We start from the raw sequence: 23747 nt of genomic DNA, 5'->3' as shown, positions 1-23747 counted from the left end.
AGATTATCCAGAATTGCACAATTGGCTCTCTAGAGAGTTTTCTCAGTTTTATATTTAATCCAAGTTAGTCTGATCTATGATTTACAAAGGAAGTATGACTTGCCAGCCAATGTGGGTGATATGGAGAAAAACAATTATAATTGCGGGTTGTCATTGTGTCTCTGCTCTGCATTTGTTCTTTTAAGGTGCTAAGTAAAAAGTTGGTGAATTACAGAACAGAAAAGGATCAAACGCAACTGTAGTGTGTCACTTAGTAAGCAAATAATTGTGTGATTTTTTCTTTGTGGTGTTTTAAAGAATATATCATAAATACTTATAAAAAGAGAATTAGGCTAAGATGCTATAATAGAAGTGGGAAATAGGGTGCTAATATTGGGGGTGAACATTTTTCATGATAATTTTTATAATAGAAAGTGTGCAACTTTAAGAATCCTTACAAGATGGTCTTTTGACTAAAGATAGTGAATAAACCTAACCAGAAGAAACCATAATTTTGCGCTGAAGTAGGAAGCTGTTTCAGGTTTGAGAGCACATTGTGAGTTCTGAGAAATGATTGGGGACTCATCTTCAAAATGGCTGCAATGAAGGTGTTACTCATAGACTAGGGCCAGAACAAGTTAAAATAGATTAAATTTCATAAATGCTAGTGTATAAGAAATTATTAAATACAGGTGAACCTGTAAAATACATTCTTCTCCCCAACCTCATAAAAAATTGAATTCTTAATCTGAGAGTAATAATAGGAATAGCCTATTTCCTTCCCCTAGCTGTAAAATGAAATTATTTCCAATCTCTACTTATAATATAAATCAATTTTAACCACCTATAATTCACTAAACTCAATTAACATAAATATTATTTTCCTAGACCTCTCTCCTTACTGAGACGAGAGGAAAGGTAATTTGAGTGGGGAAATATTTTTTTCCCCTTCATTTCTATCATCCCAGAAATCTCTATCAAAGGGCTGCAGTTCTCCAATTAGTAAACAAGATCCTCTAAGTCTTCCAATTAATTTTAAAATGTATTTTCCACTTATGTCAAAGGAGGGATCAGAGGGACTTTCCAGCAATTTTCAAAAGATAGATTCTGTCCTGAGGCAGAGATATGAAAGGTGTGCAAAGCATTGATGGCTACCCACAGCTGCGTCCAAAGTACAATGGATGTGTTAGTGGGCAGACTGACTGTGATTGTGACAAATGGGGAGCCCAGGCAGTGACAGTAAATGGTAAGGGAGCTGTTGCTTGCCTGCATGAACAGTGTTGCCCCTTCTGACCTGCTCAGGGAAGCCTGTGTTGCTTCTCTTCAATAAGTGGTAGGAAGCAAGGAGGGTGATAAGAGAAAGGGGAAAAGGTTTCTGGCAACGGCTTGCAATGTAACAAAAGGCCAAGAATGTGAATGGAGAGTGCTGTAGTTTCAGGGGGGGAAAAGGCAGTGGGGGGAGAACTTTTTTCAGCAATTGTCCTGGTGAATTATTGTTGTCTTTTCTCATCTGTTCCTTAGTGAGATCTTCACTCACTTTTGGTAAATATTGTAGAAACAAAGAAGGTAAGAGTGGCAATGAAGGAAGCTAAGGAAGAAGCTGTTTCTCTTGCAGAGCAATAAAGTTCTCACAGGCTGGGTTTGCCCAACCGAGTAAACCCAATCTGCTACTACTGAACCACTGGAATGGTGGCAGACAACTAAAGAAATGTTGGGTTGTCTCAGCTAAGTAGGTACATTTTGGGGTGTGTTTTGTTGCTGACAGATCCTGGATTTTTGTTTTCTTTCATTATACCAAAGGAAAAAAAAAACCCATACAGAACTAGAAGTTAAAGAAACTGAATGACCAGAATGGCCACTATGGATGGAGGGGGGAGAATGTTTAGCCAACCCAACCCTAAACAACCCATGCATCTATAGAGGATGAAAAATTAAAAAGCACAGAGATGGAGTGCCTGTTTTTGTGAAGTCAAACACTTTTGAAAATTCCAAGACCAGAATCATCATCTAGGTTTGGTCATCACAGCTCGATCAGTTAGGATAAGTAGTTAATGAAAATCTAAATAACTTGGAGCCAAGAAATGATCAGGCTTCTGGATTGAGACAACATTCTAGACCTTAAAATTATTTAATTTAATTTAAATGTTTTTTGTGAACAGGTTCACAAACCAGTAGAAGAGGCTAAAGGATAACCAAGCAGGTGAGGTGGAGGCCATGATAGGGCATTTCTTCCACTAGTGGGCTCTGCTTGGCTGAGAAGGCTGCTGTAGGATGCCTTTCAAATAAATGAACATATGGAGGAAACAAAGGTTTCATCACCCCAAGTTAGAATAGTTGCTTGGCCATTTCTGAGGGAGCACTGGAATGGGGGAGGGAGCAAAGTCTTGAGTAGTGGATGAGGATACAGTGTTGCCCATGGGTGCCACCTTTTTGACCTGGAGCTACATAAAGCCTCAATGCCAGAAGTTTTAGTGCCGTGTAGTAAATTTTAAAGAAGTCAACAGGGAAGTCCTATTCATGTTTGCTTAGAAGTAAGTCTCACTGAATTAAGTGGTTCTTACTGTCTGGTAAATTGGTATAGGGTTATAGCCTTAGGGTTCTTTGGTCTATCTGTAAAATAGTCCTTAGTAAATTTCTATGTGAATTCAAGTGTTGTGATATTATTTTTTTATAGCTGGTTTTCCTTAATAGGATTAATGTAATTTCATTCAATATACTGGGCCCTAAGGTTTGTTAAAACTGAGCAAAAAGTAACTGAAACTTTAAATATAATGGTGTTGTCTTGATAACTATTAGAAAGAAATGAGACTGGAACTGTTTGGACTTAGTTACAGAGAACCACTGTTCTTTGGCAACCTTGTAGGCAACCATGGAAATAATGAGCAAATAGATTGAAAAGGATTTGCATTTCAATTATCTCTCCATGTGGTTTAAGAAAAGCTATTCTAAGAGCCAGCAGCGATGGTGACAGAATCGAAGGAAGATCTCCAAGATAAAAATAAACAGATTTCCCAGTTAAAAGGCATTATTTGGTTTAAATTTGTACTTTCATGAGATGGAATGTACCTGAAGGTGAGTTTCTACTCTTCTTCACAAAGTATTACTGGACTGAGAAGATTTGATTGTTTTTTAGTTTTCAGCATTCTTTTGAATATGGTTTTAATGCTTGCTTATTGCCAAGTGTAACTTTGCATTTAACTTTAAAATATTTTCTATTTTAAGCTTTCTGTGGTAACTAATTATGTTATGTGAAGTTGTAAAATGTTGTAAAAGTTCTTATTGTTTGTTAGATTCTTACTTAGTTTACTACCTGACTCAGTATTATTTGATTTCTAGTTTAAAATGTTTTTGCATTGCTGATGACTCTAAAAGATACTGCATAATGTAGTTATTTTGCAGACTGAAGCTACATAGCTTAATCAGGAGAAAGATGATGATAAAGATCCTTGCCTTCATTGCCATTATATAAGTACAGCTAATCTTGATTAGCTTTATTATAATGTTGAAAATAAAAATTTCAGAGTCTTAAAGTTCATAAAACCATCAATCACATTTATGATATAAATATTCATTTACCATTTTAATGGATAAAGACAAGGATGAAAGATATATTCCTGACTGTTGATGTGGCAGGAGTTTTTTGTTCTACCAGATCATGCCTCTGCTAATTGAGTGGGTGGATTCTTTTGGAATTAAGGTCTGCAGGTCAGAGTCTGTGCTGTCAGCTTGGAATCAAATTTGTTATGAAAGTAATATAGACCTAGAGGATACTTGCATCCTTTACATATTAAATATTTTAAGAGGAAAACTTGAAGAATTTGCAGGAATGCTTAAACTAGCATGGCCTAGGTTACTAACATAAACACATGGGTTATATCCTATTGTTTCTCTGGAAAACCAATACTATGTTTCAGGATAAAAATAATTTGTTTTCTGTTAACATACTCTGAGTTTGGATTAGTTTTGCAATTTACTTGCTACTTTCTTTGGGAAGTTGTTATAAATTTTCTAACTGCTTTTCAAAGCTTCTAGGAAGGTGTGACTCAAATTAGTTATCAGCAGTACTGTTTCGGCACTTTAATATGGTGATCTAACCTCTATTCTGTATGGATTTGTGTAAAGTTTTGTTTCCCTTTCTCCTACCTTTCCACTATCTTGTTTTTAAACATTTGATATCTGTTGGTAGTTCAGCAACTAGAATAAGTGTTTACTTTGCATTTCATTTTGTTAAAAGTCCAGGAGTCTTTTAATGTGAATTGATGAGACAAGATTTCAACATCGTCCTAAGCCATAAAGTGTTTGGCTTTGCATGTAATGTGAGCCCAGATGATTGTATCTAATCTGGTAAATGATGGTTAAGCAAACCACGGCAGTTTGTAAACCCAAACTGAATGCAATTTAGTATCAGGCTAAGAGTGCTAAGACCACTGTGTTCTTCCCACTCAATTATTACATTTGTGTCCCCAAATATAAGAGACCCTTTGCCTTTCATGCTGACCATGGAAAATTGCAATACCTATATATGATGCATTAATGGATTGGCTATTTGTTTAGCAGAAAATCATTTTAAAACTGTAGATACCCTGTATTTTAAAGACCCAGTCAAACACAGCCTACATATCTTGATTACATATGGCACTGAGGTTAATGAGTTTGAGGAGATGCTATGGGAGTTGTTGGTTGGTGGATGTTGCAGTTGGTTTATGGAAGTGTAGTTGGTCTGCATTTGAGGAGGAAGATTTTTAGAAGACTGCAGATTTCTTGATGGCACAATAATGAGTCACAATGCCTTGAACCAATGAGCAGAGTCTGCAGAACGAAGTCCTATCAGTTGAGGATGTGGTGTAATTCTTGGTCTAAGAACCTTCTAAGCATGGGGCTTCCTGATGTGGTTGCAGGAAGTGGTGGACAAGCTGAATAAGTGGCAGTGGTGGCAGATGGGTGGCTTTGAAGCTGCCAATCATCTGGCTGTCACAGAGCAACACAAAGTTGGACACATCTCTGCTTAACCTTTTAGGGAAGGTTGTTAAGAAGGTGCTTAGATTGCAGGTTCAAAGGGCCCTGGAGGAAACAGATTATCTGGATCCCTTTCAGTATGGCTTCAAACTGGGATATAGCACTGAGTCAGCATTAGCCACACTTTTTAATGACCTGTGTCAGGCTTGAGATGGGGGAAGTGCGTTTCTCCTGGCCTTCCTTGATCTCTCATCAGTCTTTGATACCATTAACTTTGATATTCTTTTGGACAAATTCGGGGGTTGTGAGTGCGAGGCATGGTATTATGGTGGTTCTCCTCTCTCCAGGGCTGGCTCCTGTCAGTGTTGGTGGGGGGGCCTCTGATTTGTGGGTCATCCATAAGATTAAGTACCATCAGTATATAAATTATGAAGGGAGGGTCTTATAAATCCCATAAATAAGTAGATACAAGGATTTTACCCATAGCTTGATTTTTTTAAGAAAATTGAATATCACATACAGTTTCAGTGTTAAAAGAAAATGGAGACGGATGGAGACATAATTTCACATCTTCGATATCAACTGAAAGAAGCTGAAGAGGAAAGAAGAAAAGCGGCACAGTATGGTCTAAAGCTGGTGGAAAGTGAAAACTTGCTGCAGAACCGGCTAGATGAAATGCAAAATGAAATGGTCACCATAACAGAGGTGAAATTTTAAGCACTTTACAAGAGGGTTTTTTTTTTTTACCTTGATAGTCTACTCCCTGACAGAGAAGTATAAAAGTTATTGCTGTGAAATTGAATAGTTAACAATAAGAAATATGGTTCCTCTGTATAGTCTCCTTGACCAGATTGGAAACAGTTTTAAAAATTTTGCAATGGAATACTGTAATTGTCTTGTATAAATTAAGAGTGGAATTAATAGTTGTTACTAGCATATAGAAAGCATTCTGCATATTCCGCTTTAGCTCTAAATAATGGGTTTTCTGTTCTTCCAATCCCTGTGTACCAATAATTAAATTTACAATTAGGAGATACCTTCTTGAAAGAAAACATTGCTATCCTCTATGGTCAGCGTCCCTAAATATAAATTATTTCCAACTACTAGTACAACTAACTATCCTATTAATATGATACATGAATAATTTAATATTTATTGAATTTCCCCCATGAGTAAGGGGAGTAGAACTTAAGCTTTCCCCTTGTGCTGGTCTAGTAGCTCTTGCCTCTAAGTCTTCTCCTTTGATGCATGTAAGAAATGTGCACAAAAGAAATGTGCAGTCTTTTAGTCTTTGCCAAGGTGAACACCTTTTGCTTACCACTGTGCTTCTGTAACAGATGTCTTTCTTTTTTTATAACTCTGTGTTGCATCTTTTTCAGAATTTTGAACAAGAAAAATATACTCTCCAGAGAGAAGTAGAATTGAAGAATCGAATGTTGGGAAGTTTAAATCTTGAATGTGAGGCTCTTAAGCAGCAGCAAAATGTACAGCTAGATGCATTGCGTAGGCAACTGGAAACATTACATGGGCAAGAAATAAATGAGCTTAAAAATAAGGTGCATTATACAAAGAATAAGATGAATGTGTTATTTACAATAATTGCTCCCTTCTAATAATGATCAATTCCTATCATTAAAATGTTCTGGACATAATATACCTGTTGACAAATCTGTTCTGAATTGGAGTATCTTTCTAGTTACTGCAATACTAAATTATTACTATTTATTAATTTTGGTTACATTGTATGTTAGGATGGCATGGAAGCTTTTTGGGGTATCTGAGCAATATAGATAAGCTATATGCTCTCTTTCCCTCTCTAGATAGAGATAGGGTATATGCTATATACAGTATCTGTGTCCTCCATTTTTAAAATCCTGCTTTACAGCAGAAAGGGTGATATAGGGTGGAAAAGATGGTACTACTTCAATCTACATGGTGTCTTTAAAAAGGGCCACCCAACTGCATATTTGTCTCTCTCGCCTTTTTCCTTAGGGAATGTGGTAGAAAATTCTAGCAAGTAGTGTTGTCTTTTTAAAAATTCTGCTTTATTTAATAAACAGTGATTTCACCAGCAAAGCTAGTAAAAAATGGTTGGCCCTGCTTATGCATGCTTTCTTAAGTTTTATAATGGAAGAAAGATGAGATATACAGTAAATGCAATAGATAATGGATTTCTGAGTCTGAATCAGGGTGAGGATATGTTAGTAAATGTGAAGAGGGATGTGTATAAGGAATCTTAAATGTAAAAGTTATTTCCCCCTTTGGAAAATGCATTGTTTTATAGGTAGAAAAACTAAAATCAGAGCTAGATGAAGCATTACTTAGTGAGAAACAACTGAAGCATAAAGTGGACCATCTGAAAGATGTGATTGCTTCAAAATCAGAAGAACTACGCATAATGTCAGAACGTGTACAAGAAACGATGTCTTCAGAAGTGCTCAGTCTTCAGCTTGAGCTGCTATCCTTTGAGCAAGGAAAGGTATGCATCAGATTCATCCTGAAACTCTTAGCTGTCCTGCAAGTGTATAGATAACTTGCAGATGGATAATCTTCCCATTGGCTTCTAATCTATAGTTGATCATGTTTAAATATCATAGAAAGTAATTGAAACTAAATGTTGTTGCTATAATAGTTTATATGTCATAGAATATAACTGCCAGTTAAGTCATTCTCATGGTAATTAATTTTGTGACAGGCAGACCTTGAGGACAAGTTACATGATCTGCAATACAGTAAAGAACAGCTGGAACTTGGAAATAGCAATTTGATGAATCGAGTGGCACGGCTTGAAGAAGAGAAAGAAGAGAGAGAAAAAGATCTTGTTTCTTTTTGCAGTGCATTAGAGGTGATGTATCATGTTGATATTGATAGTGATGAAAGGATTTTGGGCTAAGTAGAGAACAATTTAATAAAGGTTTGTTTGTTTAAATAAAGTTGACTTATTGAAATTCTTTGGTCCGTGTTCAGGGTTCTGCAACATAAATGTTTTTAGCACCGAGAAGCCAGTTGGCTTGCTATGACAAACGTGCATGATGTTTTAAAGTTGCTGGATTTGTTTCCTTTACAGACTTCGCCTGAGAGGACGTGTACTTAGCTACTACTTATTTTGTTAGGGATATACTTGTTTGGCTTAACTTATCCTCTCTACAGATTCAATCACCTGTCAACTTGATTCTTGTCCTTCCAGAATGATTTAAGCACTATTCTTTAGATCTGCCGCTCTGATCAATTACTATACTGGCTTAAACTTTTTTTCCCCAAGACTAATCAGTGATAAACTTGTGCTTTGTCTTATACAGCATTAAGTGATATATATGCTGCACTGATGATAAGAGTAGCAAAAGCCCCCCTCTTCATAACAAAAAAGCTTGGAGAATCAGATATGATTAGCACTTAGATGGAAAACCATTAGGAGACCTCAAGGCTGTAAGCTAGATGGAAACAGAATGTTAGATGAGGGCAAACCACTAGAGGGACTTACCTGTGCATTCACTAGGAGCTGAGCAGAACTTAAGGGAGATCTTTTTTTCTTAAAAGAACAAAATCTAGGATGCTTATAGGAAGCTTATAACATTATTACAAATGTTCCAAAGGTGTTCATAGCTGTATCCCTAGATACTACCTAGGTTTCATGCCCCAGATAGTATTTATTCGATTCTTTCAGATTTTTTTTTTTAAATAGTATAAGTTTGCTAGCATAGGGCAAAGGAAAATGACAACCTGGAGGTTTACATTATTTTTCAAGTATGTTTCTGCACCTATCAATACCCTGGTGTGGTCTTGGAAAATAAAATGATAGTTGGCTGCAGTCTGGCACCCTACTTAGAAGTGTGCCTCCCTGCTGTGAAAAGGATTAAAATAAGCTGAAGCATAAGAAAGCATCCTGGGGAGCTATCAGAGAGCAACCTCAGCAGTTTGCTTCTAGAAGTTGATGTTTTGTGACATGCAATGCCACCATCATGTGTTCGCAAAATTCTGAATACGCCCCAGCCCCAAAAGGTTGGTGGGCATTATGCTGTATATATAGTATGTATTTAGTTTGGTTAAATTAATCATTTTTTACTCAAATTCAGAAAGCACGAGAGGTGAACCGAGATCTTCAAGTTCAGCTTGACCATGCGCTACAGCAGGCCCTGGAACTTCCCAGTCAAGGCAATTCTCTATTTGCTGAGGTACTGATCTTCATATAAGTATATATATTACTTTTAACAAAGCCATTGTTAGTTTCAAACACTTCTTATATTTAGTCACTTCTCAGTACCAATTCCCTTGAATTATTTCTTCATTTGAAACAGATGCCAGATATTTTGAACAAATATTTTAATTGAAGTCTTAATTCATTTGCAGTAATTTATTATGTGAGGTAGTTTGGAAACAATATAGCATTTGTGAAGCCTCTAGAGCAGTGTTTCTCAACCTTGGCAACTTTAAACTCTGTGGACTTCAACTGCTAGAATTCCCAGCCAGAATTCCCCAGCCAGATAAGAACAGCTGCTATCTCAAGTTACTTTTCAGTCCCAAAACCAAAAAACAATGGTAAATGGCACATTCTTTAACCATGACTCAGCAAAACTGTGTCCTTATCTTCCTGACATAAATATCTACACCAGTGTTTCTCAACCTTGACACCTTTAAGGCCTGTGGACTTCAACTCCCAGAATTCCCCAGCCAGCATGCTAGCTGGGGAATTCTAGGAGCTGAACTCCAGACTCACTAACAAAACATTTCTCAACTGAACTATTCATTAGGCTGGCTGGAAATTAAAGTATGTGAAATTCCCCATCCTGATACCTTCCAGGTGTGTTGAAGTCTAGATGAAATGCTGAAAAGTTGTGACAGTTATCACAGATTGGGGGAGAATCTTTTTCTTGATTTAGGACAATATTTTATTCAGAACCATCTAGCTGTAAAAATGCATGTAGCAGAGCAACAGTAGCATGCAACCTATCTAGCATCATTACATCATTATAAGAAAATAGCTCTCTTTGAGGTACCTTTTCTCCAGCCCTGATACTTACCTGTTGTCAGCACCTGCTCATTCGAGCATTCACACACACACAGTCAAGAAACTGGATTTCTTTGAACTGTTTCAATGAAGCGTAATGAACAGTACAGAAAGCAAGCTGTGAATAAAGAATTCCTGCCAAAACCTAATTTAAACTACATTCCCTTAGCTAGTCCCCTTTCCCACGAAGCATGTCAGTGCCTCTCCCATCCAGATGGTATTCCTGTCGTATCTCAACCTCACATCCTTGATGTGCTCCATAGGCAAAACAACCCCTTTACACTCCAACTTCACACACCCCTCCCACCCGGCAACCTGAGAGAATGACATGATGGGAGATGCCCTGATAAGGGTTTCTGTGAAACCTTTGATCGGGGGATCTGACACCTGTGTGAGTTGCTATTGGAAATGAAACCACTGATAGACTCTTGCTAGGAACAGCTTATGCAGATAGTCCTCACTTAACAACCATTAATTTAGTGATGGTTTGGACTTATAATGGTGCTGAAAAACCAACTTGTGGCCAGTCCTCGCACTTACAACTGTTGCAGCATTCTCCCCCCATCACATGATCATGATTTCGGCGCTTGGCAACAGGATCACATTTATGACTTGCAGTGTCATGTGATCACGTGATCACCAATTGCAACCTTCCCAGCCAGGTTCTGTCGAGCAAAATCAGTGACAAACCACATGATTCACTTAATGACCATGTGGTTCGCTTAATGCCTGCGTTGATTCACTTGACAACCACTGCAAAAATGTTGTAAACTTGGGTCAGATTCACTTAATTTTGCTTATGGACCAAAATTCAGGTCTCAATTATGGTTGTTAAGCGAGGACTACCTGCAATGGTGGCATGAATAATATGTTTAGAGAAGAATGAGTCCTAAAATACAGGAACTTAGTTATCGGATGCATTATTTTTTTAAGGTAATAGTCTCTAGTGATAACAGTAATGGTTAAGTAGCCTCACAGATTCTTTCAAACTTGTGTTGTGGAAATGGTTGTGTTTAGCAATTATTTTTAAAATAAGCTGGCAAATACCTAGAAGCTACATGGCTTTGATTTTGTGAATAATATGGCAAAGTTATTAACTGTCATTACTTAACCTTTCTAATATGATAATTTCTCTTGCGCTGTATTTACAGTTTTCCTGGGGAACTGTATGACTTGCTATAAATATTAAATGCATTAGAATGTGAACCAATTTTAAGTGGGTTTTTTTGTCATTATAGGTAGAGGACCGTAGAGTAGAAATGGAGCGTCAACTAATTAGCATGAAAGTAAAATATCAGTTGCTACAAAAACAGCATACTTTCACTAGAGAACAGTTGCAAAGAATCAAGGTATGGCTAATTTAAAATTTGGTTAGAAGAAAAAAATCTTTAGATCGTTTATGCTGGAGTTTTATACTTCCTAATAGCTATGCATTCTGTTTCATACATAAACAGTTATGGAATTAAGATGTGATATGGTTATGGAATTAAGAAAGCCGTGTTTAAGTAACAAAGCTATTTCATTTGTGTAGCATATATGTCACTTGATATGTAAATTCTGCTTTTCTAGAAAAAAGTTGTATTCAAAGAAGATAAGAACAGCTGTTATCTCAAATTACTTTTCACTCCAAATAACAAAAAACAACAGTACATGGCACATTCTTTAATCATGACTCAGCAAAACTGTGTTATCTTCATGACACAAATATCTACATCAGTGTTTCTCAATCATGACAACTTTAAGGCGTGTGGACTTCAACTCCCAGAATTCCCCAGCCAGCATGCTAGCTGGGGAATTCTAGGAGCTGAAGTCCATACATCTTAAAGTTGCCAAGGTTGAGAAACACTGATCCATACTGTTTCTGATGTAGTAAACCAAGCTAATGGTATGAAATATTAGGAGGGTGTTAGCTTTGGTTGATGTGCAGACTATAGCTACTCTTAGTTAGGAAGTGCTTGCCACAGTACCCATACTTGGTATGTACAGCTGGTACAAAACGGATACTTACAAGGACTGCTGTTAAACCTCATCACACTGACTGGCTGCATATATTTTATAACAGAATGTTTGTAAAAAAAATAAAAATAAAAATGAGCAATATCTGGTTTGGTTCATAGCTACAGATGGCTACTCTCCTAAGAATGAAAGGCTCACAAGGGGAGCATGATCAGTTGGAACGCTTACAAAGCATGCTTCAGCAAAAGAATGGTGAAATAGAAGAACTTCTCATGAAAGTGAAACAATTAGAAAAATCTATGGTATGTACATGATGAAATTATCAAATCTTTATTGGCAGTTGACTAAGGAATGGTATAGAATTAGACTGGAAAACATGCAGAGTAAGCACGCGCAGCAAACACAGAACCATGTAATCGTAATGAGTGACTTGACCATGAATACATGGGTTGTGCAACTGAAGAGAATAGATCTCTTGGATAAGAATTTATGTAGGAAGTAACATGGGGGTGAAAGCCCTTTCTCTTCACACACTGGGATTAGTGGGGAGGATTTCAAGTGAGTCTTCCCCCTCACCCACCCAAGCAGGTAGGTGGTGGCAGCAAGAACTATCAAGTAACATGCCAAGGCAGAAGGCAGAAGTAGGGTGTTTAAACCCATAGATTTCAGGAAAGGATGGGGGGGAGATGAGATCCCAAACTTCATCACTGATATTCAGTGGCAAAATGACTAAATTACAACAGTGCAATTTCTGTTTTTCAGTTTATGGTGTGGTTTTGAGAATGGAATAAGAGCAGTTTGCTTTAGAAAGCCCTAAAGTGGGGTGTAAATGAAATTTGGCCAGACATCTTCCAATGATGTCAAAGAATGACTTTTGGTGGCTTTCACCCCTATCTCTATCCCAAACATTGTTCAGCCCTGTTGTAGATCATACTGAAGGACTTGGGAAATTCCATTACTGATGGATAGTATACACAATAGTCTGCTCTGTCAATCTCAGTTCCAGAGAGTGTAATAAAGAAGAGACAGAAGGGGTGTTACAACTTTGCATTTGATGTAAAGCCCAGCTTTGATACTCAGTGAGCAATCCATTTTGGAATAAGAATTCAAGATAGCTATTTTTCCCGGCGGTGTTTTCTAGATTGATTTCAAGAAGAACAAAAGCAACAAAATAGATACCTATTTGGTATGTAAGTTGTTGATTTCTTTAATAGGTTAATAATTATCCTGTATGAGATGGCTGTATCTATACATTCCCTTATACATTCATATATTTTGCCTCAAAGCATACAGCATAATTTTTATTACATCTGAATGGGGTAATTTTTTTCTCCAGTAATATTCTTATCTGTTGCCATAGCTTTTTGCCATTAACAGATAACTGAAATTACCAAAGGCCAATATTTAGCTTTAATTTTTATTATAATTTTTTACCCAGAAGGTATCTGAGAATTCAAGACAGCTAAAACCATCTAATGCCTCAGAATATGCAGAATTTGAAGGTGGCTATTATGTTGATTTGCTTCAAATGAAACTTGAGAATTCAGAGTAAGTCTTGTGGGTTCTAACTGTGGAAATTGCAGCCTGATTGAACCATGGCATATTCATTTGGATTAGAGTATTAGTTCATTCTTTTCTAAATGCTAAATTGTGAGATTTTCTTCAGTTCTGTTTTGATTAAAATGTTGTTGTTAGTTGCCGTCTAGTCGTTTACGACTCATGGCGACCCTATGTATAACAGAATGAAATGCTGTTCGGTCTTGCGCCATATGCCTGACTGTTCCAGTGTTTGCATCTATTGTTGCGGTAATTGTATCAATCCATCGCATTGAAGGTCTTCCTCTTTTCCGCTGGCCCCCGACTTTTACCAAACATGATGTCCTTTTCAAGCAATCGGTCTTTCCTGATGGTGTGCCCAAAGTATGAGAGTCTGAGCCTAGTTATCTTCACCTCTAGGGAACATTCTGGTTGTATTTCTTCTAAAACTGATTTGTTTGTCAAAATAGCCACTGCCAAAATGTTATCTTCTGTTACTACTTGGGTAAAATAAATTTGGTTATGTAATACATGGATCCAGTGGCTGAGTTTAAGCCACACATTAAGTTGAAACCAAATAATATTATGGAACATGTGTGTGAAATCAGCCACTGTGGCTTGTGAACAGTGATTTATAGTATAGCATGTTGTGAATTTAGCCACAACAAAATGTATTAGGGCCTATTCAGACTTAGTATCTTGGATGGATCAGCCAAGGGTCACACATTAAGCCACAGTTTGCTGAATAAGCTACAATGACTGGGCACATTATGAGTTGCAAAACATAAGAGCTGCGTTCATATAATATAATATGCTAAACTAAGCAAATCATATTTTGCTTAGCCTGATGTATATGAATCCAATAACCATGTGCAAGCATTCTACCTGGAAGAGCGCATTAGGAGAGTACATATGGCATGAAAAATAATTTCTCATCTTTATCCTGCTACTAATTGAACTTGCAATAAGAACGCGGTGGCGCTGCGCGTTAAACCACTGAGCTGCTGAGCTTGCCGATCAGAAGGTCGGCGGTTTGAATCCGCGTCACAGGGTGAGCTCCTGTTGCTAGTCCCAGCTCCTGCCAACCTAGCAGTTCGAAAACATGCAAATGTGAGTAGATTAATAGGTACCGCTTCGGCGGGCAGGTAACGGTGTTCCGTGTAGTCATGCCGGCCACATGACCATGGAAGTGTCTACGGACAAACGCCGGCTCTTCGGCTTTGAAACGGAGATGAGCACCGCCCCCTAGAGTCGGACACGACTGGACTTAATGTCAAGGGAAACCTTTACCTTTATCTAATTTCACTTCCAGAGGATGAAAAAATAAATAAGGAAAACAACTTACTTGCATGCAACAAAAAGGAAGGCACTTTGAAGATTAATAGAGATTTTAAAAGCCAAAAAAATCTATTTTCTTTAGAATATTAATATGAACTGTTGAAGAGTTCAGAATTTTGCATGTTTATCTGCTTTCTTCTCTTCCTCTGCCTTACACAGTAGAGTTAAGCTGAGAGATAGTGTCTATCTCAAAGGCACTCACTGAGTTTCCATAGCTGAGGGTAGACCCAAGGCTGGGCCTCCCTAATCTTCGTCCAACACCTTAATCAAACACTACACTGGCCATTTTCAGAATTCTTGATATTAGTTCATGAGCCAGTGTCAAACAGACTTTCATGATATTTTTAGTGGGTGGATGAAGCTGTGCTCTTCCTTCAATTTTGCTCCAATTTTTCCTGTGCTCTACCTCTATCCTGTAAGTGACAGATTGCCACTGGCTCAAAAAGCCATTACTATTTCTGTATTAAGAGCACCATATATCTCCTTGAATGGTTTTGGCTGCTAATTTTGCTTTGTATTCTACGCGTTTTTACTACTTAATCCTTATGTGTGTGTTCAATTGTGGGTTAAGTGAAAGAGATGGAATGAATCGAGACCTGCAATATGGATATTGGACTTTATGCAATTGTATGTTTTCTAATACTTAATTTTTTTTTCTTTTTGTTAGTAAGGAGAAAGAAAATTTGAAGAATCAATTGTCTTTACAGCGGATGAAAGCTTTATTTGAAAGTCAGCGAGTCTTAGAGATGGAGCGAAAGCTTTTTGTAAATGAAAAGCAACTTGAAGCTTGTCAAAGTGAGAACATAAATTTGCATGTGCTGCTAGATGAACTGAAAATCAAATATGAACCAGAAGGTAATTATCCCTGTTCCCTAGTAAATCACCACTTTCATCCGTATACTGCCTTTTAGTGTGGGAAATGGCTGAAGTTCTTAAAGGCTTTTAGAGTTATACATTCACTGCATACTCTCAACTGGGAATTGCTTAGTATTGTTTATGCATAGCTGAGGATTCAGAGGCCTGGGAGAAACCTTGGAACAATATAGGTTATTCATTAAGGCGAATAGACACAGAGCAGGCTACACAAACGCTTCTGTTTTCCTACAATGGAGGAGTGTATCTTGAAAATGTGTTACTTCTCCCCTCTTGCTTAAGGGCTTAAAGATGCATAGCAGACTCTCTGTCCCAGTTATCAGTTTAGCTCCAGTTTGTGAAGTGTTGCTGAGAGCTGTGCTGCTTTCTCGTTCTTTTTTTTTTTCCTCTTTTTTATTACTTTCCCCCACAACTGGAAGGCATGTAGACAGCCCGGTGTTGTCATTCCACACTTTAGAGGATCTCTCTGACACATAGGATGTTATTATGGTTCAGACCACTAGCAGTCTTAGAAAGTGCAGTCCTCTGCCAAGGTGGATGTCCTTCTTTTTCTCCAGGAGCTATTAGCTTCACTTGTATAGGAAGTGCCATCTGTGAATCATGCTAGAGCTGCAGTTGGACCCTACCTTATCTCCCTCAGAGTAATAGACCATACAGATTCCAGCATGAGTGGGATCACCCATCACTGAGGGCATTTAATCGCATCTGGAGTTCTGAATGTGGATGCCATATTTGTTGCCAAGCTTCTTTCATTCACTGTCCCTTGTTCTTCCAGCCACCTGAAGAACAACACATGCTTGATCCATGTGGTGCTACTGTATTTTAGCCTAGAACAATGTTCCATTTTGGCCTACCTTGATCAGTATAGGAGCATGGAACACAAGAACGACTGTTCTTCTAGCTCTTCATATAAATGGACTCTTGCTGCCCTAACAAAGGGTCCAACACGTGGGAGAGAGAGTCAACAGGTTGTCAGCATAAATAGTGCAGTTTGTAATCTTCACTTGAGGTTCTGTCCTTTAGGAGGGAAGAAGAGGAAATGTTAATGGCTGAGGAAGCAAACCCGTTTATACATGAGCCAGAGTGTTACAAATGCAGATTTCCCTCAGTTTATTGAAAAAAGTTTATAAGACTTTTTCAACACTCACAAGCTAACGAGAAGTAGTTTTCTTGATAAGATGAAATCTATCCTCATTAAGAAATTATAAATCTGTGGTACAGAGGACTCTGACAAAGACTCTACATAGCTCTGATTGTGGTGATTTTCCCTTGGTAAATTGAGAGGCTAATTGTTTCAGGTCCCTCCTGCATGGAAACAGCTATTTATTTATTTGATTAGATTTAAAAGCAGCTTAACTCCAAAGTGACCCTGGGCAGCTTACACTTTAAAAAAGTAAAAGCTAAGAGTAAAAGTTATGAGCGCTGAAGAATGCAAAGAAGGCAATAAATTGTCACCGTGGACAATTTTCAGTCTTTTCAGCCAAGGTCTGAGGGATCTGATGAGATTACTAACTCACAGCTTTTCCCATGGAGATCTTTATGTACCCTCCCATGCAGCAGTAAGAGGCCTGCACAGCAACAGAGAGTTTCATCATTCAGAAGTGTTTTCCTTGTTTCTCTCTCTGAATCTCAGGAGTGGCCTGTTAAGGTTTAATCCCAGCGCTGCTTCTGCCTTCCTCCCAGGCCTGAGGGCAGTAGCAGAAAAGCCTGCCAGGCCCTGTAATTGGCTGCAGTGAAGAAGCTAATAAATTACCAAGGAGAAGACCTCATTTTCACCTTCTTTATTATTTCCAACCCAGTAGAATGTTGGAGTCACATAAATGGGCTTAGAACTTGGTTGGTCTGTCTATCCATTCAATTCTCCAAAAACAGAATGGGCTGGCACAAAACTAGGTGTTGGGTGGAAAGTTGGCAAAGAAAGATCAAGCTCAAAAATGGTCTGGATCCAGTTGGGGGCTGTAGAGAAAAAAAAAATTCCTCCAGTGCATCATTTTGGGACAGACAACCTGGCAGCAGCTGAAAATGTTGGCAGCCGCTCCCTTCTAAGCCTGTCTCCCCCCTCTTTCTCAGAGATGAACTATTATTAAGGGTTACAAAGAATTCCAGAAGCAACGCTTTACAAGCTTTCCCTACCTTGTTGTTCTTTCTAACCCAATGGAATATTGGAAAGAAATCAGATGAATGAGGTAGAGATTCTGCTTGTCCATCAGGGGGATAACGCTCTGAAAACTGAACAGAATGGGGCCAAATTCTGTGTGTGGAGATAAGACAGAAAAAGAGAGATCAAGTTTAATTTTTACTAAGTAAATGCAGAAAGAATTTTAAGATGTGAAAAGCTAGTAAAACAATAGGTATGTTGTGAGGAATGAATGTATGTTGAAAGAAGTGAAAATGATTGTGTATAAGAGTATGTATGGTTCAGCCCACCCTGTTATATGGAAGTGAGAATTGGGTGTTGACAATGAAAAATGTTGGAGATTTGTATTCAGCAGGAGCTCTTGTCAGAGGATATGCTTTTGAACATAAACAGAGTGCTGAAGGAATAGAGAATAACTTGAGTTGTACAATGTCCATTAAAAAAGAATAAAATGCTCATAATATAGTTGTCTTGGAAGCAGAACATGGGCAAAGCCTAGCTGTCAGTGAATACTAACAGGCATTCATTATATTTGAAGTAAAAAGTAGATTTCTTTAGAGATACTTGAGGACAGAAAAGCCTCGCTTCTACTTAAACTACATCTTGAAGAGAGGAAAACACAACAGAGGAAGAGAAAATCTTAAGCATTGAGACCTACTTAACTCTTAAACATTGAGACCTACCTAACCAAAAATAGGCCAGGTGAGGAGAGTCAGTCAGGAAATAAATAGGATTGAATCACAAAACAAATATATGAAGGAGGAGTGAATAGGTTGGAAAGACTGAGAAAGTGGTGGTTGGGTGGAGTTGATGAGGGGTGAGAAGTTAAAGAACAAGCAGCAATATATCATGGAGTCCTTGGTGCTCTCTGAGCCTTGTTGTTTTCTTGCAGACGTTTCATTGCCAGACTGGGCAACATCTTCAGTGTGAAGGAGGGAGTGGGCCTTGCTCTCAGTTTATATACTGTGGCTTGCCCTGCCAAGTATATAAACTGAGAGCAAGGCCCGCTCCCTCTTTCGCACTGAAGATGTTGCCCAGTCTGGCAATGAAACGTCTGCAAGAAAACAACAAGGCTCAGAGAGCACCAAGGACTCCACAGTTCAACCCTGAGCTACAAATATCTGCTTAGATTGGCAATATATCATTGTATGGGTGTGTGTCAGGGTTGCCTCATTCCCCAATAAGACACGGACTCACTTAGATGGGGCTAAGGATTTCCGTTTATTGGGTACAGAGTGCATACACGCAAAAAGACGGGAATGCGGGCGTGGTTGCGGGGTACCCCGTATATACTCGTGTGGCGGACCTTGTCCCCCTCCACCCCCCATTGTCCCACAAGTTGGATCCGGATCCTTGATGGGCGATCTGGAAGCGATACTGGTCTGTTGATGGGCGATTAGAGTGATCGCCGCTGGTTTCCTCTTTCTCCTTTCCTTGTCTGGTGCAGGTGTGTCCTCTGGGGTAATGTGTGGAAGTTCCGGCGATATGTTGATGGCTCCTCTGGTCCGGGCAAAGGTGTGCCTCCTTTGTCCTTGTGGTTGCTTTTAGTGTTTAAGTGTTTAAAGGATTAGGATTATCCCTTCCTCCTTCCTGAAAGGCATGTTCCCCGTTGTGATGCATGGATGCCTTGCAACGGGGGACATGACAGTGTGGTGGAAATAAGGACAGTTAGCAAGGATAGAAAGATGAAGTAAGGTGTAGTGAATGGAGTTCATGGAAACTAGTTAGATTTCCTTTTTTTCAAGCTTCTATCTTTAGGACTTCTTATTTTTCTGCACTTTGCATAACATTGCTTATCCTAAAAGGGAATAACATGGGGGGGGGGGCACCTGAATGAATGAATGAATGAATGAGCTCTTGTAAATGTAAACAGCTTAGGGAATGCTTTAGTGAGATGAATGTTGAAATGTTCTTTCCTCTTCTGGTTGCTCTGAATGAATGGAGCAAATTGTGGTTCATTGTGAAGACTGTATTCTAATAAGAATTCTTGTGTGCAATTTTCTCCCTATTAATTGTTAAGTTTGAGATTGTGTGTCACCACAAAGTACATGTATATGCTAATAAACACCCATATATTAATTGCGCTCTAAAGAATTAATCTGGTTTAATTTTGTGTTCTGTTTCATAGAGTTAATGGGAGACCTGATCAGCCTCAAGAAGGTTGGAAGGGATGGGTCTTCAGACAGCTTAAATACCAGAAATTCTACTATGTGTGAATCTTCTTGTTTGCCATCTCAAAACAAAGAAGTGGCAAAAGACACTACGGCTGCTCTGCAAACTACACTTCAAGTTATGTCAATGAATGTTGTTCCCTTTCCACCAATCGATCAAAGTGATCAGCCTGGAAAGAAGACGGTGAAAATTGAGGGGAAAGACTTAAACAGAACAGCTATAAATAAGAAAACTGGGAATGATACAGGACTGCTTCAGACCACCAGGTCAGTGTCTACTAATATGTATGTGCAAGACAATCAGCACAGACCTGCATCTCTCTTTTTTCGCTGCATGCATTATGCTATCCACTTCTTCATCTACTTTCTCAGTGTTGCATGCAGTGTACTACCCCAGCTCCAGCTACCTAGTTTGAAACTCTCAACATTCTTTAAAAAGTCAAAATAATAGAGAACGGAAAGGACTGCTATCTTATGGACTTCAGTCTTCCTTACTGCTTTCAATTTTTTTAAAAAATCACTGTAATCTAGTGCTTATGCTAGATTTCATTTGCATTAGCAATTGTACCATCCTGTCATTCCGAAGTTATTTGTATTCTACTTTAGGATGGAAATCTGACCCACAGTTATTTCATACTGACTTGATAATATTAGCCTCTAAGAATTTTTCTTTCTTTCTTTCTTTCTTTCTTTCTTTCTTTCTTTCTTTCTTTCTTTCTTTCTTTCTTTCTTTCTTTCTTTCTTTCTGAATGAACTAAATGCATTAAGGCTATAAAACTGTATGTAATATGTGGGAGACGTGATTAAAGCAGCGGTGGAACATGATAGCTATCTGAACTTCTGGATGTATAACCTGGTAATGAGAGCTTTTGTATGAATTGACAAACATTTAACATTTTGTTAGGGCTGTAAAAAGCTTTCAAAACAGGTACTTTGGAAAACATTTGAGCAGGAATGAGGCACCGCCTTTTGAATTATTAAAGCCATGATACCTCTTTCCAGGTTCACATGATTATTCTTAGCTTTCCTATGGGTATGCAGTCATGTGAGTTTGGGAAAAGGCTAGGCTGCCTTCAAGGTTTGTAAAGAGATATTTCATACATGCTCCCATGCATTCTAAAGGACTTATTTTAAAGGACTTGTGTGCAACTATGAGCAATTAAACGTATGTTCATTTGCTCTGCTCCCAGATTAGCTTCATACCCTCATGATTATGCAACAGCTCTTTGGGCAACAGGCTTTCTTAGCTTCTGGCTTTGCCATGATATATTTGGAAATACTATGGAGCATTCTGCAGTGTGAATGCAAGAACTTCATGGTGGGCAGTTCCCATTGGCTGGCATTTTCACTTTGTCTTAGCTCCGTGGCTCTTTCCCCATATTGTTGAGATTATGGTACTGTGGTGTTATGTTACCTTTTTGCCACGTGATAATCTTTAAAACTGGTCATAATAACCAGACTGATTGTTTTGATGTCACCAAGGAAACCAGGGATGCTAATGGTGTGTTCCCATATTGTCCAGCAAGTGTACCCTTTAGTTCATTTGACTTCTTCACATTTGGCAGGTGGTAGTGAGAACAACTGCAAGGTGTTTTGAAAATATTTGAGCAGAATATCATCATTGGGTGGCAAGTAGAAATCGCCAAGCACCAACAGCCTTGGGGACTCTATTGCCAACCTAGCAATGGAATCCAGCAGCTGAGGCAGGGAAGCTGCTGGGCAGCAGGGAGAGTGATACACCAGCAGCAATCCCAACTGTTCCCTTGAGTCCAACTTCAACCAGAGTGCTTCACAGTTGAAGTCAAACAAGTACAGGCAGCAACATGAAATAGCCTTGTTGTTCAGTTCTGTCACTTCTAAATTTTACTTTTTGTTTGTTTATATATAATTTTTATTAACATTTTTTTAAAAGAATAAAAAATACAAATTTTGAAAGATAGAAGTAAGGAAAGGAAAATAATAAGTTTTTAAAAAAGTACAAAGAAAGAAATAGAGAAGAGAAATAAAAATAGAAAAGAAAAAGTTATATAAAAATGGCTTCCGGTCTTCTTAACAGCAGTTACAAGTGCATTTATATTTCTCTCTCTCTCTCTCTCCCTCTCTCCCAGGTTACAATATAATTTTCTTCTTTCCATAGTCTATCCTTTCTAGTCATCAAACCCATAAATCACAAGTTCAGTTTTTCAGCAAATATTCCATAAGGGGTTTCCAGTCACTAGTAAATACAGTTATTGTCCTTTCTCTAACCAAACAAGACAATTTTGCAATCTCTGCTCATTCTGTCATCTTCATCATCTATTGCTCCATTGTGGGTATTTCAGAGTCTTTCCAGTTTTGCACATAAAATAATTTTGTAGTAATCTTATTTTTTTATGTTCCACAACTCTTTTCTAATTGTCTATCCATTAGTCCCAAGAAGAAGAGTTTTGGTTTCAATTGAATATTAATCTTTAAAATTCTTTGTATCGCTATGTGTATTTAAATCCAAAATTTTCAAGCTTTTTTGCAAGTCCACCAGGCTTGATAAAATGACCTTTCATGTTTTCCACATTTCCAACGTAAATTTGAAGTACCGTTATACATTCTAGACAGTTATTCAGGAGTCATGTACACATGATACATCATCTTATTAAAAAGTTCTCTTTTAAATTACAACATAATGTAAATTTCAGTCCTTTCAGCCACATATTTTCCCATTGTTCCATCAGTATATTATGTCCAAAGTTCTTAGCCCATTTTATCATACACTCTTTTGCTTGTTCTTCCATTTCCAATTTCAACAAAACTTTATACATTTTAACAATTACATGTTCATCTTTTGTACATAGTTCAATTTCAAATTCTGTCTTGTGCTGTTCAATTCCAAATGTTCTGTTATCTACCTTAAATCTTTCTCTTAACTTTGCCTGTGAAAACCATTGAAAACTAAACCCCTCTGCAGTCAGCTGATCTCTTGATTTCATCTTACAGTTGCTCTGTCACTTCTAAACTTTACTGAGTGGACATCCTTTTACCAGGATTGTCTGTCAATAACTGCCTCTTTGAGTTCTTCTAAGCTCATATTGTGTCATCACTGATAGCATCTAGCCATGTTGTTTTTTGTCACCTCTTTTGCAGTTTCCAAGCACCCGGGTATTCTCCAATGAGTACAGATTTCACTTTATGTGTCCAAAATATTTAAATTACCTTCATTATTAGAGCTTCCAGTGAGCATTCTGTTTTTATATTGTCTATTGATGAACTATTTGTTCTTTCAGTCCATGGTATTCTTAACAATTTTCTCCAACGCTATCATGCAAAGGCATTGATTTTTCTTCAATTTTCAAAGCCATTTGTTACAAGTAGGAAAGTAATAGTTTTGACAATATATACCTCTGTTGCCATTGTGATGTCTCTGCACCTCAGTATTTTGTATAAATTTGTCATAGATTTTCTCTCAAAGTTTCACGGCCACAGTCACCATAGCTGTGAATGCTTGCATCTGGAAATATGAATTCTGTTACTGCTTCAGCTTCTTATCCATCTGTTTGTGTGGTGTTGGCATTGCCTTTTAACATAATTTATTTTTAAAAAATAAATAGTAGCAGAAATTAACTTATTTCACCTTCAACAAGAAATTCCTTAAATTTTCCTTGCTTCCAGCCACCAAAATTTGTATATCTGAGGCTGTTGATATTTTTCCTAACAGTTTTAATTCCAATTCTACTTCTAGTCTAGCATTTCTCTGCTTATGTTATAGAAGGTAGCACTGTGCAAAATTAATTTTGAACAATTTAACTGCACCATATTCCCTTAT

The 23747-nt window shown here is 37.9% G+C and overlaps 1 protein-coding gene across 2 annotated transcripts in view; it reads left to right on the top strand.

Annotated features, from left to right (window-relative positions):
• SPDL1 (spindle apparatus coiled-coil protein 1) overlaps positions 1 to 23747 on the top strand; it is a 33140-nt gene that overhangs the window by 3996 nt on the left and 5397 nt on the right. Inside the window, exons 2-11 of one of the 2 annotated variants that reach the window (XM_063292447.1) lie at positions 5458 to 5640; positions 6315 to 6491; positions 7220 to 7414; positions 7631 to 7780; positions 9009 to 9107; positions 11179 to 11289; positions 12058 to 12198; positions 13338 to 13444; positions 15438 to 15625; positions 19909 to 20218. In XM_063292447.1, coding sequence (XP_063148517.1) covers positions 5476 to 5640; positions 6315 to 6491; positions 7220 to 7414; positions 7631 to 7780; positions 9009 to 9107; positions 11179 to 11289; positions 12058 to 12198; positions 13338 to 13444; positions 15438 to 15625; positions 19909 to 20218 — 1643 coding nt within the window. In that variant the 5' untranslated portion in view covers positions 5458 to 5475. Of the gene's footprint in view, positions 1 to 5457; positions 5641 to 6314; positions 6492 to 7219; positions 7415 to 7630; positions 7781 to 9008; positions 9108 to 11178; positions 11290 to 12057; positions 12199 to 13334; positions 13445 to 15437; positions 15626 to 19908; positions 20219 to 23747 lie in introns of both variants that reach the window. The other variant, XM_063292445.1, reaches the window with a different exon arrangement.

This window comes from Candoia aspera, chromosome 2 (genome assembly GCF_035149785.1).
Source record: "Candoia aspera isolate rCanAsp1 chromosome 2, rCanAsp1.hap2, whole genome shotgun sequence".
Taxonomy (NCBI): domain Eukaryota; kingdom Metazoa; phylum Chordata; class Lepidosauria; order Squamata; family Boidae; genus Candoia; species Candoia aspera.
This window is presented reverse-complemented; position numbering and strand designations above follow the sequence as displayed.